Source organism: Numenius arquata, chromosome 6 (assembly GCF_964106895.1).
Source record: "Numenius arquata chromosome 6, bNumArq3.hap1.1, whole genome shotgun sequence".
In the NCBI taxonomy this organism is placed as follows: domain Eukaryota; kingdom Metazoa; phylum Chordata; class Aves; order Charadriiformes; family Scolopacidae; genus Numenius; species Numenius arquata.
In genome coordinates this window covers 30,066,412-30,083,399 of record NC_133581.1, presented here as the reverse complement: position 1 = coordinate 30,083,399, position 16,988 = coordinate 30,066,412, and the positions used below count along the sequence as shown (strand labels likewise).

The window sequence follows — 16,988 nt, the reverse complement described above, 5'->3', positions numbered from 1 at the left end:
CAGGGCTTAGAAGTACCATCTTCAAGGCAAAAGAACGGAAGAGAGTGATGTGGTTAGAGCTGCTGTCCACCTCCCCATGATTCCAACGTCCAAAGTGCTCTGCTTAGCACTCACAGCATCCACAGAGAAGGTGCCTGGTTGGGTAATTAGGTTGCAAAGACCCCTAAAGAGTCAGCAGAGATCCACAGAGGTTCTGGAGACTGATGGAAAATGCAGCTCACACTGCTGAGTTATACGCTCTCCATACAACGCCTAACTCCACCTGCCTCTGGCTGCTCCACTCCTGGCCATGTGCTACTTAACTACTAATTCCCTTGAGGCCAGCCCTGGTGCTGCTTTGACCCTGGTGAGCCCCTTCAGAAAGATCAACTGGTGGACAAATGACTCGGATAGACAGAAAAAGGGGACAAGTTTTCTGCTAGCTTGTCACTTCATGCACGTTCACTGCAGAGTCGGTGACCTACTGGTCAGTGACAGGGCAGAGATTAAAAAACGTTGACAGCCAGGCTGTTATTCTGGCGTGGCTGTGACGTGGCACCACATCCTCACAGCACCCCAGGTTCCTGATTTCATCTCCTACAAGCTGTGTAGGGCACCTCTGTAGGACAGTTCAATGCTCCTTGATGCTGGGTAGGAGAGAGGACAGGTGACCATCTCACAGGCTCTCCTGCACAAAAAAAAAAGTAGTGCTTTGGCCCCAAGCCACTGGTGGAACAGTCCACAGGATGGAAGATCTGATTTCTAGAGCAGACAACAGTTTGGTGTTTGAAATCTGCCACTTTCTTGGGAAAGCCTGAGAAAGAGCACCTCCGGGTAAATCTGGGCCACCTGCCACAAGGAAAGCAAGGTGCACTGGATCAAGGAGAAGGTGAGGAAAGGGCAGTCAATCTCGACCTGGTTTCACAGCCCTGTTTGGTGGGTCTGCAGCAAGACACTTCTGCTGCTTTCTCACCAAAAGAAAATGGTATTTCACGTGCGTCATGCCTCTTCCATCCCTGGTCCTTTTCACTTGGGCACCTCCAGGTGCCCTGCCCTTTTCCAGGGTTTTCTCTCCATCAGATTTCAATACACATACAGGAGAGCTGGAGAGGGACTCTTTGTCAGGAAGTGTAGTGACAGGATAAGGGGTAATGATTTTAAATTGGAAGAGGGGAGATTAGATATTAGGGGGAAATTCTTTACTGTGAGGGTGGTGAGACACTGGAACAGGTTGCCCAGAGAAGTTGTGGCTGCCCCATCCCTGGAGGGGTTCAAGGCCAGGCTGGATGGGGCTTTGAGCAACCTGGTCTAGTGGAGGTGTCCCTGCCCATGGCAGGGGGGTTGGAACTCAATGATCTTTAAGGTCCCTTTCAACTCAAACCATTCTATGATATGATTCTATGATTAGAGTATGTAGGCACTCCATTTTAGGAGGTAAGAAATGCAATTATCTGTTCATCTAACAGTGTAGACATGACACAACAACATTAGAAATGCCAGGCCTACCTACCCCAATATTGTGGCTATAACCTAGGCTGAGGGCAGATGTCCAGGGAAGAGTGTAAATACAGAGCAGGCACACAGCAAATCTTCCTTAGTGGATTACTCCATCCTCCAGTTATTTGTGGTCAGGTGCTTCCTGGGCCAGAGGTGATATCTCTTTCCTGGAAGATGAGATGTTTTGCATGTCTTGAAGGTGAGAAACATGTATGTGCTGACTGCGGTTTCTCACGCGCAGCAAGTCGCACGGAGCTAGAAGCCTCAGAGCGCTGCTAAATATATGTTAAGCTGTTGACACAAAACACAGCCAGGGCCTGGTGTAGCATCTAGTAATGGCTGGTGAGCCCTAGCAGAACAGGGCAGGTCACAGAAAGCTGAGAACAGTTACTTTGGACGGGCTTTGCTCAGCTGAAAGCTACAGGACAGCTAAGAAACCACATGCACTGAAACAGCTTGTCTCTCACAAACGTGTTCTTGGATGTCGCTCATCCTCGGCATCACGGCTACTTTTGGCCCTTTACAAATGCTTGAAAATTGCTGGATGCGATAAATAACTTAAGTTCTGCTGTTTCTATCACTAAAATTGCTCATCACAAACATTAGCAGAAAATGAACCCTGAAATGGTGTGTGTTTTTTCTCAGCTAACTTATATTTTTTTTATTTGAATGAATATTTGAGACGCAGGTTAGCCTGCTCCAGTCCTGCCCCAGTGTGGGACAACAACAAAGTGCTCTCAGGTAACCAGCTGCCTCTTTAGATAAAGCAGTACAGTTATGAATGCTACGTTCAAGAGATGTGGGGATACATCTGTCACAGCCCAGCCACCACAGAAGACAACAGATGTGGGAATCTTCCGGGCTGAGCCAAGTACCAAAACAGCAAACTCTAAAGGCCTGACAACAGGCTGAAAATGTGCATTCAGTGGCAGAGGGGCAATGTCACGGGGAGAAATTTCACAAACTGTCTGCCGAGTGCTGCTTTCCGACCTTCAGTTTAAGGAGGAAACCCCACTGTAGGCCTGGAGAGCTGAGCAGAGACAAGTGAAGCTCAGATCTGGGGCTGGATGCAGTGGCCAGGGCCAGAAGACTCTTCCCTGGGCAGGGCAGAAAGCCAGGAGAAGGTGAAGGAGGGGAGCAAATGGACGTCCTCCTCTTCTCCTTCCTGATACGGGGCTGAGACACAGAGCATTACTGCTGAGCAGGATCCAGGCTCCTGAGATGAAACGCCAGACCTCCAAGAGAGGCATTCAGCCCATGGCTTTTCTCTACAAGTGTGAATTCACATCTATGGCTGCACTTTGCCAGTTGAGGGTTCGCGCTTAGCAGTTGACAGTCACTTGAGGGTGAAGGTCTCTTCAGCTCAGCTTCAGCCGTGTGGCTGAGGTCATACGCCAAAAGCCAAGAAAAAAACCAAAACAAAGCATGGCTCGTGCAAGCAGCTTAAAAAGTCAGAGGTATCCCCTCCCTGAGGCTCACTCCCGAGTGCTAAGGAGACTTGGAGCAGAGCAGGAAGGGAAAGAGGCAAGTGAAAGAAACATCGGGAACCATGTGTCTACAGAATAACTCTTCTACCACTTCCTTCCTGCCCTGCACCGTTGCCAGCTGCATGTTGGCCAGACAGGTAGCACTGGGGGAACCATACCTTCACACAACGAGCTGCGAACAACAGGCGTTAGGCAGCGCAGAAAGGAGGATATTCAGACAAACACAGGGACAAGAGAAGTACGCAAAGCCCAGGGGGAGGGGAGGAGAGCATGCCTTCACCCAGTCTTGCAGGTTTTTTGGCTAAGGCACAAGGGGTAGAAAGCTGCTGAGTAACCAAGGTGGTGTGTGACTGTACCACATTCCCCCCTCGGCTGCTGCCACCTCCTTCACACGTGAGTTGCATTCACCTGCTGTGCTTCACCTTAGAAGGGGAGGTCTCCGAGACCACTCTGCGGGCTGCAGGTGTACTGCAGCTCTCACATCCATCAGATGCGCCCGAGTCGAGGACAGGCTCTCGTATGCCACGTCCCAGGTGAGGTCTGGGCAGAGAACCACTGCTGACCCTGAAACCAAGCACCGCTTTTATCCTCTCTGCACAGCGATTCGGTAAGTGGGCCAGAGATAGACCCCACCTCATCCACCAAGGGTGGCAGATGCCCAGAGGCAGCAAAAAAAAGCTCACCGTCACCACCAACCCTTATCACAACCATCATTTTTCTAAGTTAACACCAGCTATCAGTACACTTTCACTGCTAGGAAAGAAGGGAAGTAACTTTCCACCCTCTCGTGCAGAAGCCTCGTGGCAGCTCTGCTGAGTACCGCGCCGTCTTCCCTCCCCGCGGCAGAGAGGAACCTTTTCTCCAGTCATTCTTAAGACGGGACATTCGAAACCAAAGGAAACTTCAGACGCCCCTTTGAGAGGGCCTGAACATACCCCCCCACACTTCGGTCCGATTCTCAGATGTGGAGGGATGCAGCCCTCTGGCAAGACATTTTGGCCTGACTAGCATGGCAACCACTGCCTGCTAACCCCCATCAACATGTCAGGATGTGAGCGGAGCATGGTTTGCTGTAAGGGGAAGTAGAATGTAGTCGCAGAGTGCGGTCACACCCTCTGGTGTGCTCCTTACACACACACACACACACACACGGCATTTTCTCAGTTCCTCTGTCTGTGGAGGCCCTTTCCAAACGTCCTTACCCCATGGAACAGCTTAGGCTGCCACCATGGATGGGGATGGCAGGTACTGCTGCCTCTGCCCTGTCTGCTCGCTTGCCAGGATGCCATCACTCAGAAGCTGCTGTCACTGAGCGGGCTCTGACGGCGTTGGGGTACTTGCTGGAAATGACAACCTCTTGGCATGGGCCAGGAGAACCTCTCTTGGTGTCTATGGCTGTGGCTAGCACCCCACTGCTGTGAGTCTCGCAGGCTAAGGCAACCCGTGTCTATCTTCTCATACCATTCTCATTATCTGGTAGCTAAAACTAAGTCAGGGGACCTGATTGCCCTTAAACTCTAGGGATCTTGCATGGCAAGTGCTCTGTTAGGCGTTCAGGTTGGAGCTGCTTACACCACCCCAGGGACTGCTCTTGCCCACACAGAGGGGAAGAAAGGTCCCCTCCAGCTTGCCCGCCCTTACAGAAATGCAGGACACAATCCCACAGCTTCCCCTTGGTCTGCTTGAGATGGGCCCAAATAAGCAACAAATAAACGTTCTGAGGCTGCTAAAAGCTAACTTCTCCCCTGTGTGAACTCAGGGTTAAAGAAATTCCTCATACACAGTGTGGACCAAGAAAGCTCACGTCCCTCCTCTGTCTGAAGGGACTCAATCTCTGTCAACACATCTCCTCCTGGAGTTAGCTGACTGTTCCCTGGAGCAGGTGTCCAACCCATAGGAGAATGACCAAAATATTAGGCCAGACAAGATGTGTTTTTTTATCGAGGATGTTATACAGTGGACACCTTCAACTCATAAATACAGCGAAGTACAATTTTTGTGGGCACCCACCTCCATATTCTTCGCTTCACTTGGAGAAGACTTCTGCGTGAACATCATCGTGTGACTTTGCAAGAAATGCTTCTCCTAGCACTACTTAACACTAAACAAATGCCAGGTCTGCTCTTGCGTATGGTTATCGTGGAAAGGTGGAGTTTTTTGTAACCGCATCTGTTAGAGAGCATTAATTTTCTTCACCTCCATTTCTTAAATGTGTGTATATTCTTCTCTTTGGTTTTGTTTCTTTCCTCTGACTGCCCTTATTTCCTTTTGTTTCCCGGAGGCATCAAACAGACGCGGCAGGCAGTTTCACTGGCGTACTATGGTGGGTGTTATATGGCACTAAAAGTTTAGATTCTTCAGCTGCAGCTATTCTTTAAGAGGAGGGAAGTATGAATTAGCTAGATCTGAACCACCATATTGTAATATGGTGTGGAGGTACACACCAGTGGCCAGATGCTACCAGTGGCTGGGTAGTCTCTGACGCAACAAGTACCACCACCCTCTTCAGACCATTCCCCCCCATCTGACCGACAATAAATGATAGCTTCTTTCGGAAGCCTGCCTCTGAAATCTCTACTGTGTGCATTTTTGGTTACTCAGTTTGAAAAAAAAAAAAAACAAACAACAGATTGAAGACTAATGTCCTCAATTTCCTCTGGGGAGTGACTTTAGTAATTGATCAGCCACTCTGTCTTATTTATGAGGCAGCCTGGTTTAGGGACAGTCCCCGATACCCTGTTTCAGTGACTAGGCATGCTGTAGTCAAGAAATTCCTTGTGAAGAAAGGCATTTTTTCCTGGAAGTAAATCAGACCTGACTCCCAGGGGACAGCACAGGAGATCTCGGAAAACTTCCCTGTCTTAGATGATTCCCCAAGACCAACATTCCACTTGCTGCCCTGACATGTCCTGTTGGCACCTACGGGGCCATAACCTTCATTGACACATTTTTAAGTGATGCAGATGCTAACTTTCCACCTTGTCTTCTGATTCTCAGGAAACACCAGCTGGAAAAAGAATAATGAAAAATTTTACAGACACAAATAATAGCTCCAGTTGCCCAGAAATTCCCTATAAAGACAGCAAGACACTTCTGGTTGCTGTTTACAGCATCGTTTTTGCCATAGGCCTTCCGGCAAATTGCTTAACTTCCCTGCTTACACTTGTACAAATCCAAAGGAATAAAGTAATTGCCATCTACATTTTCAGCTTATCATTGTCTGAGCTGATGTATTTAAGTACCTTGCCTCTCTGGATCATCTACGTGCAAAATGACCACCAGTGGAATATGGGTCTGTGGACTTGCACATTAACAGGATTCATCTTTTTCTGCAACATATACATCAGCATTCTGCTTTTGTGCTGCATTTCTGTGGATCGTTACGTGGCACTGGTGTATGCTCTGGAATCCAGGGGGAGAAGAGGACAGAAAAAGGCAATCGTAACAGTATGTCTTCTCTTTGCTGCGGTTGCAGTAGTCCACGCTCCAGTATTTACCATGAAACCACCTCAGGATATGATGACCTGCTTTGAGACTTTGCCCCTTGACATAAAATTGGCTTCTTTCAGCTTTGTTAGATTCCTGATTGGATTTGCCATACCTTTCACAATCCTCATTTTCACAAACTACAAAATTTTCCAAAGTACAAAGACAAGCAGCAGCTTGACTTGTCGCCAAAAAGCTAAAGTGAAGTATCTGGCAATTGCCATTATTGTCATTTTCCTGATATGCTTTGCTCCCTACCATGTGGTACTTGTAATAAGATCCATATACTTTATATTTCATCAAAATTGCTCATGTCCATTTGAAAAAGATATCTATTCAGTTTTTACAGTGTTTCTGTGTTTAGCCACTGCAAACAGCGTCGCTGATCCAATCATCTATGTGCTGGTTAGTGAAAATGTCAGGAAAGACTTTTCCAGAACTCTGAGAAGATGGAGACTGAACTCAACCAGGCTGAATTCATCCATTAATCACAAGTCTGAGAGCACAAAATTGAAAGCGTCAAAAGAATCACAGAAAGGAGGGCTAAGAGAAGAAAATAAAGAAATACCAGATTCGTGTGATATTCAAAAGACCTGTCGTAGTGGCAAAGACCAAGAAGGTGGCAGCTAGCAGTTGGCTGCTGACAGAAATAAGAAGTTCCCAACACCAGCTGGGCGTTGCAGGCTGCAGCACACAAATATTTACATGCTGACATCCGTAGGAAGTTTTGCCACAGGGCATGGGCCAGCAACTCCTTGAAGATGCTCCAGGAGTGGCACTTCTTATTTCTGTTTGTCTCCTATAATAAAGTTTGTCCACCAGTACCACTGGTTTAATATTGTTTTGCTAAGGACATGTGGAATAAACTAAGTCATTTACTTTGACTGAAATTGAAATCTTAAAAGCGTATTTTTTGGACTAGCTCTTTTCTTTATATGAATTCAGAACCAGTTTTATCTTCTGAGCTGGACAAAAAAAAAATGCTTGCTGAGGAGAACAACGTAGGGCCCATTCTTATGGTTGAAATGTTTAGTTCTTGAGAAGGTACGTGTTCAGGTTCTCATACATATGCTCTCTTGTTAACGTTTGTGGTTAACCAGTGGAAAATATTAAAAATGAGGAAGTCTTTCAACAGGAGCCTTGAAAATGTTCCTAATACTTCAGTATGCAGCTTTATCTGCCTTGCACATTCTGGGGAGAAGTAGAGGGCAAAACAGTGGCCTGATAACACAGACCAACAGTACCTCTACTCTATTAGTCAAGATACCGCACTGTCCTGAAATTCTTAAAATGTACAATTCTAATGCTTTTACAATGAGTAGATTTTATTTGTTTTGCAGTTAAATCCGGAGCGCACTAAAGTATATAGAAAATTTATACATTTCTGAGAGGTGTCCCGGACTGGTTTTATGCCGTCTCTGAATGTTTGTTGAACTTGTATTTCATCGCTGACTAAGCTAACACTTCCCTATTGGGATTGATTCACCTTTTAGTGCATAGGGGTTTGTACAAGTGTTAAGCTTCTTACTGACAAGGAAGCGCTGGCAGGATGGAGGATGCTGTCCCTTCTCCCCATAGATGGGAACTCGCTCGGACACGCTGGTGCTGCACAGGTGAAACTATGCCGGGGCCCATTTCATTGTTGCCGCTGCTGCTTTCGCTATGAATAAATTATTGACGGTAGTTTCCTGTGCCTTCAAACCAGAAATTAAAAAATACGAGTGACACAAATACGGCAAGATTTATCCAAATGGCTTCTTCACGTTTTTATGTGATCCAAGTAAAACAGACAAAGGTCATGAATCAGTTGGATGTGTAGTTGAGCACGAGTTTGTAAAGTGTTTCACAGCATCATTCTGCTTCATCTGTAATGCTGTACTTCTGTAATATTTTTAAATTGTCATTAATGTTGACATTTTTGAATCTAACTAACATTAGCCAATGTTAATGTAAATATAATACTTGTTAATGTTTTTAAATTGCCACAGGTATTTCTGTATATTATGCTTTATTCTTACACACTTTTGCAAAGAAGAATTGTGCCAAAACGGCATTTCCTCAAGTTATTGTATTTATGACATATTTAATTTTTGTATTATTAAATGACTCCTCTAGCATCTACCTATGAAAGGTATCCTCAAAAGCAGTTCACATAATACTGAATTGAACACGAGATTGTGTCTTGGAAAAAGGTGATATTCTGTTGTGATCCTAATTAACAAACTGCAGGTTTGTATTTTCATATATATATCTCAGAGATCGAACTCTCTAAGGTATCAAGGACAGCTCTGCAAAGTGCTGTATGTCTGTAACTTTGCTGAAAATCAAACTTTCTATTACTAAAACAAATCATCAGCAGGCATTGCTCGTACCAGCCCAGTCAGCTGGGCTGATTAATCAGTGAAGGCATTGGTGATTAATCTCTGAAGACACGTATGCAAGCTGCCCCAGCCTCAGGATTTTCGTAGTCTAAATGCAAAACGCTGATGAATAATAGCAGTGAATTTAGAAGAAACCAAAGATATAGACTTCTGAACTGACTGAAATGGATGGAAAGTAGATACTCACCTCAGCGAATTTTGAAATCTCTCTGATGTTTTCCCTCTGATCAAACGTGAGTGTCTTTAGAGCAGTCAATATTGGAGCTCAGGGCTGGAGGTATAGGGGATAGGGATTAGCAGGGACTGATGCAACATCTATAACTCTTTTGCCTTGCCTAATTTACATGATGTTCTAAATTACTACACCATTATGCATCCTCTTAATGAAAATCCTTGGAGCTTCTTTGTTCAGATGCACACTGAAATAAAAGCCTCGCCCCTAAAGGGGGTGGCAAGACCCTGTACATCTTGATCCAACTTTGAAGATGACCAAGATGACCTCCAGCAGTACCTTCCAAACGAAAATATTCCATGACAGGGATTAGGGGCCAAGTACCAACCAATGTATCCATGTGAGAAAACTGCAAATCCTGACTTCTTTGGATAAACGAAAAAGCAGCTTTAGGTCTGAGTGAGGACATCACGAAATGCTATTTCCATGTTGTTAAACTAGCCCATCAGATAAACTGACTGTTTCTCATCTGTAGCTGGTCCGACTTAATCCCTGTGATCACATACATCCCAATGGTTAATTTGTGTTGGGTAGCGAGTGGCGAAACCTAACTCAGATCCAGGCTTTCAAGAACGTCCACAATCTAATAGCACTTCTTTGTGAGCATATTGTCATCCTACAGGTCACACTGTGGGATCAGTCTTTGAGGAAACTTTCTCTATATAGTGAAATGACACCAAAGTTGCCTCACAGATTGAAATACCTGTCTTATTTTCAAACCAACACAAACCAAGTTAGCAAATACGGGTGGGGGGGTTGCATCAAAGAGATGAAATCATTTTTTTAACCTCTTTGGTGCATGGGGAAGCACACAAGTGGCAGCATCCTCAAAGCAGGATCTCCCAGCGTGTCTCCTGCAACTAGCACCTAGAGACCAAGATGTGATACCTACCAGTCCTCTCCATCTCTTCTAGTCCCTCCTGGGGTGTTTTGCATCCTGCAGAGCTCCCTCTTTCCCCTGCACAATTAACCTTTCCACAGGAGAGGGCGCTTCTCATACTCTATTTGCACCAGGGATGCAGTATGGCCTCGAGATGCAATCTCCAAGTGAAAGTAACGTGAACCATAAAAAGAGAAATCTGTTATCCCAAATTAGGCTGATACTAATATCCTGGTAATAGATCTTAGTTGCTGCTATCATCAACACTTGGTAAGAAAGAGTAGCACCCTCTCATTACATCTCATCACTGTAATTCAGATCACCGATAACTTCTAGGGTTTTAACTCTCTTACTCCACCCTCTAAGAACTGTTCAGAGATAACAAAGCAAAAACCAGCCTCGCAGAGAGATTGGAAAAGTCTGCTGAGGAGAGATGATAAGCCACGTGGTTAAGAATTGCACAAAACATCCCATGAATGTCATCAACATGAGCAACCTCAAAAATAAGCCTTCTCCGTATGCCATGCGATGATCCATCCTGTTCGGCAGCCTTGGTCCGCGACAGGACCCATGATCACAATGCACCCCTGTATGTTCAAAGCTTTCCGATGAAATAATTTCTTGAGGGAGGTGAAGAATCAAAGAGAAGGGATGTACTGTAAGAAAAAGGGGTTTGTAGAATGTACAAAGTCCTGAAAAGCCTTGTAAGCCTGAAGTCGCAGATGTTCTGAACGAGTATGCAAATAACTGAGCGTTCAGAAAGCTCCCGAGAAATGCATCAGCCTGTATCACAGTTCCCTATCTGTAAAATGGGACATTGTCCCCTTGAGCACTGTCTGTCTGTCTTGCAGGAGATGTTAGAAAGAGCAGGCAGGTGTGTCGTACACATATTCAGAGCTTGCTGCAATCAGGCAGTGAATGGTGCGGAGGCGAATATAAGGTACTAAAGCACAAATTCTGATGAGTCAGCACTTTCAGGGTCCAATTCAAAGCACTTTATTTCCTTCTATTTATGCTGGGGCATCAGCAAAAAAAAAATATGCAGAGTGACATTTTAAATTTGGATCTCCTGCTGATAACGTGGGCACTAGACCCTTGGGGACTTCACTGGGATTTTTCCTCACTGGGATATCATAGAATCATCTAGGTTGGAAAGGACCTTCAAGATCATCAAGTCCAACAATCAACCTAACACTGCCAAAACCATCACTAAACCATGTCCCTAAGCACCACGTCTACCCGTCTTTTAAATACCTCCAGGGATGGTAATTCAACCACTTCCCCAGGCAGCCCGTTCCAATGTTTGATAACACCTTTCAGTGAAGAAATTTTTCCTAATATCCAATCTGAACCTTCCCTGGTGCAACTTGAGGCCATTTCCTCTTGTCCTATTGCCTGTGACCTGGGAGAAGAGACCGACCCCCGCCTCTCTACACCCTCCTTTCAGGGAGTTGTAGACAGCGAGAAGGTCTTCCCTCAGCCTCCTTTTCTCCAGGCTGGACAACCCCAGCTCCCTCAGCTGCTCCTCATAAAACTCAGCCACTCCTCATAAGACATCAGCTGCTCCTCATAAGACAATATTCTGGTATTTGGAGGTGTTTTCTTGCTTCCAAAAGGTAAGAGTAATGTCAATCCACAGAGTTGACTTCCAGACTGGAAACACACAAGGCCAAGCTCTCACAAGGCTTATAGTCCCTCTCTGGGTCCAGGACTGAAAACAACTAGTTAACACTAATAGCATTTGCTGTTGCAACGTCTGCACACAGTAGACCACCTGCAACAATCTTTAAAATCCCCAGTGCTTTGGGAGCTCTCATAGCTATCCGTGTGGACACTGCCTCTCAAGTGGCACAGTTTTTGCGGGTTGGGAAGCATTTTCTTAGCACCAGATTTCTGGAATGGGTCTCCGACAGTGTGAGCATGACCTGCTTGAGGCAACAGCACTATTACTTACCTAATTTGATAATTTGGGGATTGGTTTTTGCCTTTCTTAAATGTAGTTGAGAAGGCTGGGCTCATACTACCCAGTACGGGTATTTTTTATTATTGTATATTTGACATTTATAGGTGACTTGGCAATATGTTGGATAAAAGACATTTGATAAGGTATTAAAACAAAATCATGTCATTTTCCATTGAGCTGCATGGATGGTTCCTCTCTGCCTCTAATTTTTTTGGACCATTCTTTCCTAAAATAAGGCTTATGAAAATGGATAGTCCATAGCTCTCGATGGAATGCTGCACTTAAATGCGCTGTTTGCAGTAATAGCTGTGTCCCAAGGGTAAAAAAACGCACGACGCTCAAACTAAACTCAGGACTGGATGCAGCAATATGCAAAAGGGAAGAAAAATGTAGATTAAATAACAAGGGAACTCAGGAGTATGACTGACTTCTTGCTTTTTTGAATGTTACTGTGAGACTGGCCCATCACCAAAAGGCAGGAGATTCCGGCCAGGCAAAGTACAAATCTGAAGTTTCTGTCAAAAACAAGAAACAGGGAGCAAACAGGGAACTCCCTTTGTGCATCGCGGTGTGAAGCAGATACAGACAGGCTGTAACGTAATAAGAGAAAAGATTCGATGGGAAACAAAAGGTCAGCAGGTGACTTCAGTACTCCACAAAAGCAGAATTCAAAGGCGTGTGTGATTTTATAACTCAGCATAGGGCTCTCCCTAACGAGAGGCTGAGTGGCCCCTGCTTACTCTATTCAAGGGTGAGTCACTCCCTCTTCTGACCAGAAACGTTCCCCTCTCATGAGAGGGAAGAAGCTGGAAATTATATTAAATATTTGTCTTTTGGTTTTCTTAGCATTAAGTTTCAGACACTAGAACCATTTCTTAGTCAAATTCCAAGATGAGAACCAACACTGCACATGGAAAAGTCCCAGAAAATACTCTTTTTTTTCTCTGGTGATACTGAAAACGATTACAAATAAATCAACTCGAAGTTAAAGCCAAGTGGTGAAACCAGCCCTCCTCTCCTGAAGCCTGTGGAAAGGTGAATGTGAATCTGAACTTTTTTGCTGGGCTGTGTTTTCAGATCATAATGACTTCAAATCACCAGAATTCGGAGGAAACCTTTTTTTTTCTTCTTTTTTTTTTTTTTTAATGTAGAAATGTAGTTTGGACATCTCCTTCCATGATGTAAAACAATATCAGTGTATAATCCTGACTTGTCAGTGGTTTAGCATCATATGTCTAACGGACTAACATGAAGAAAAGCTTTTATGAAAGCGACCTATCATTCAAATATTCAACGCATCAGTCAACTGTGGGTTGCGAGTCTAACTGCCTCCATTCCGAACCACGCAGCAGAAGTTTCATTTCAGAAATGACACTGAGAGGTTAATTCCCCTTTTTTTTATACTTCCAGTTTCGGGTTTGGATCAACTTCTTTGTGTTTTCCAGTGCAATCAAAGGCCCGATGGCTTTTAAGACATCGGATGATGTTTTCCACAAGAGGGCACCAGACTCTAGCCTATTTCTCCTGCTGGCCAGGGTGGACTTCACAGTGGAATTAAAAAAAAAGACATTTGTATGCCTTGTATCTCTTAAGTTCGCAGCCTGTAATCGTAAATTTGTAAGACCGTGCTGCTCGGTCAAACAGTCCATACAGATGAGTGTGTTTATGTGCGTTCATGATACAGATAGCCGTCGGAGCAGACATAAGATTCGGTTATAATGTTTATACAGCTATGGCAGAAACATGCAACCTTTTCTGAACGGTGGCTACAGACAAGAAGCAAAAAAAAAAAAAAAAAAACAGAACGGAAAACAGGCAAGAAAAATCATGGGGAGAAAGAGAGTCAATTCCCTTGCGTCGCACAACAGAAAATGAAGGATGATGGAACTTGCCAGGATGTGTCCATGATTCCCTGGAGAGGTTGTTAAGTGGCAGGAGGCAAACATACCATCTAAGGCGTTCAGCTGAGCCACAGCCCCTGCGGTATCTAAACACCCAGCAAATTCTAAACAACTCTTTCACAGAGCCCCACTCCGCCTCCCTGTCTCAGCAAACCACTCTCCACATTGTCCTGCACCACTGCTCACTGCAGCTCCGGTGACTTTATCCCAAGTCTATTGGCATTTGGTGCTATTTGTTGGTCAGATTAAGTAAGGCCAATTCAAGATTTATTATTCAGTTAAAACTAGACATGTCGAAATGTTTGCTAGAACCAAAAGAGGACCAGGAGACACGAGTTAACATTCCTTTATTGTCCCACCAAGGCACAGGACCGGAGCAGAGAACAAGACCAGCTCACAGCCTGTTATCTGTGTTCATACTCATGCTTCTGATTGGCTTAACCCTTTAACCAGATAAGGCAAGACAGGCATTAGCAATCATTCTTTTAGAAAAAAAATAGGGTAAAAAAAAATCACGCCTTAGTTTACCTGCTTCTTATGCTCGTTTTTTTGTATCCTCATTAAACTATAATTGCTATGTTCCTACTATAATTTATATTTTTTTCTTATAGACTGTGTAATTCAGGTAAGTCACCATCAAATCAACATCAGGAATAATTTCTGGATACAGTATGTTCTCCAGTCGAACCTATCAATTCACCAGACTAAAACAATCCAAACGCTCCAACAAGACATCACAGCCTTTGTCTGCTCTTCCAAGGAGTACAGAGGGTAAATTTAACTTGCAGATAAAGCCTTAACTTCTATACCAGCGTATTTCTCTTACAGATGCTTAATTTTATTCTCCTTGTTATTACTGATGGGTCTACGGAAAATCATGTTTCACTAATGCCATCAATGGTTTGTTACTAAAGTCTCGACCGCTAGAATTAAGTTACTGCAGAAGAAACTCAGTGTTTTTATTTTTCTACTTTTTTTTCCTCTTGTTTTCATGGTCCAGATGGTTAACAACTTTAAGGCAAACTTAAAAATAAGCAACTGACCTACATATTCTTAAAAGTTTCATAAGCTTTAACTGTGCTTTTGAATTGTAACTGTCTGGTTTGCCACTATTGCGGAAATTACTTGCCCACTGGTATTGTAATTTTCAGGGATTCGACTTCTAGAAACAGCACAGTGCCTTCCAAAAGCCTGGTTTCAAGAGCAAAACACTGTAATATCAAAAGATGCAGAACAGCAAAGGTGTAAGCCTCAAATCTGCCCTAAAAGATCTGAAAGCCACACTCTAATGTATGTTCAAGGATATACGAAAAAGGAATTATTCATTAACTTCTTCAGCTTGCAACTGCTTCTGGCTATTTTGTTCTTACAGTATCTGCAGTTTTCAAAGGAAGGTAGAGCTGGTGGGGGGAAAAAAAAAAGATCTTCATATGCACAGCACAAGCACATTCATCAGAAACAAGAGTAAATCCCGAGATGAAAATATGGTACTTGGCTTGCTGCAAAGAAAGGAATACCTTGTGTAGTGACAGGCTGCACATGTTTTTTGAGCTTGTGGGTGCTATTTAGTAGTAGATGCTTAGTTGCTATAGCAACTGTCATACCCTATGGTATTTATGCTTAGATATGGAACACATATTTTAAGCAGCACCAGACAACATGGCATTCGAGTATCCAAAATGTACGTTTAAAAGAAAATCCCCGTTATGAAGCAAGTAGGTGTGTTCCTCTTGTTATTAGAAAACCTTTATAATGCAACACTTTTGCAACAACAAAACATTCCAGTCCTTCACAAATATAAAACAGAACTACCATGATGATCCAGAAGAGGGCTTAGAAGCCTTAAAATAAAACCCCAAACAACATTCAGCACTTTAAAATCCATCTTTGCTGACTGCTGCTGCGTAATATGGAGACTTTTGCATGGTGCTCTGCCACTAGAGGTTTCTATTGCAGTATCTTGCTAGGTACTGTTTTGAAAGTCTTAACTTCGTATCATCTGGGCTTTGTTCCTAGCACAGATGTCCACTACCAACACAGAGCCACATACTGGCTGTTGGCCCCTGCCTGCCAGTGTGCATACACGTTATTTGTGGTTTCACAGCTGGAATTTCTCAAGCATGCTTTGAAGCCCCTTTGGCTTTTGTAGTTTTGCATATCACCCACCAACATAGAACGCTTCCTCTGAATTTGCTGGCAACTGTAAATCTTGCCGAAAACACTTCTTTTGTTTTTATTTTCTCATATCCTGGTTGTTGAGGAACATAAACGGATATTTTAATAGGAGGGCACTCTTTCTTTCAGGTCCTTTCCACCATAAGAGAAAACTGATGGTCAGTAATTTCTACAGCTGTCCATAAGGGTCCATAACTCCAACACAACCACTTTAGCCAGGCAGGCTAAAAGAGTTTGCAGAGTAGTACAAGCTTAACAACTTTCCTGTGTCCTGTTTCCACCGTATTTCCTTCAGTCAAAACATAGTCAGTATTAATACCTCTCCTTACCGATTTATTATAGGTTCCATAGAGTTACTAGCTGACCTAGACAAACACAGTGGTGCTGGTTTTAGCAACACGGGGTTTCTCAGTCTGAACAAGCTCTTTTTAGTCCCTTCTTTGCTCATGTCATCACTAATCCCCCTGGCCTCCAAGCAGATAGATCAGGTACCCACAGCCATAAAACCTAGGGCCTGAGGCTGGTGGCCTGAGGCAGACAACAGATTTTCTTTGACACTGTTGTACTGTGTCCCGGTTTGAAGTAAAACCGAACCAATTTTCTGTTCTGTAACTTTACATCCTAGCTAGGCCTCCTCTAACTCTCTGAAATTAATGGCATATTGCGGAGAAAACTGCTCGTTCTCAGAATGATAAGACCGATGTTTGTGCTCCATGCCAGGGAACAGTATGCAGAAAGGCCCTTGCTTATACTTATTGCTATAACAACCAAGGTCAGCCAATTTCGTTATTTGTCCCCTTAGAGGGGTCACATCGGTGGGGAGGAGTGGACAGGAGAGGTGACCCAAACCTGACCAACTGGGGTATTCCATCCCATCTGCCCCATGCTCAGTATAAAAGCTGAGGGATCAAAGGGTCAGCTCTCTTCCTGCGATGGCCGACGTCCAGAGAGGACTCTGTCTGTTCACCTGCCTTTGATCCCGATCCGTGTGTTCCTGACTCCAGAGC

General features: G+C 44.2%; 1 protein-coding gene across 1 annotated transcript; it reads left to right on the top strand.

The window, feature by feature from the left end:
- The first annotated feature begins 2,543 nt into the window (after positions 1-2,543).
- GPR132 (G protein-coupled receptor 132) lies at positions 2,544-7,336 on the top strand. Its single transcript, XM_074149683.1, has 2 exons — positions 2,544-2,600; positions 5,961-7,336. The coding sequence occupies exons 1-2, from the start codon at positions 2,544-2,546 to the stop codon at positions 7,077-7,079; spliced, it is 1,176 nt and encodes a 391-aa protein (XP_074005784.1). The 3' UTR covers positions 7,080-7,336.
- Positions 7,337-16,988: the final 9,652 nt, after the last annotated feature.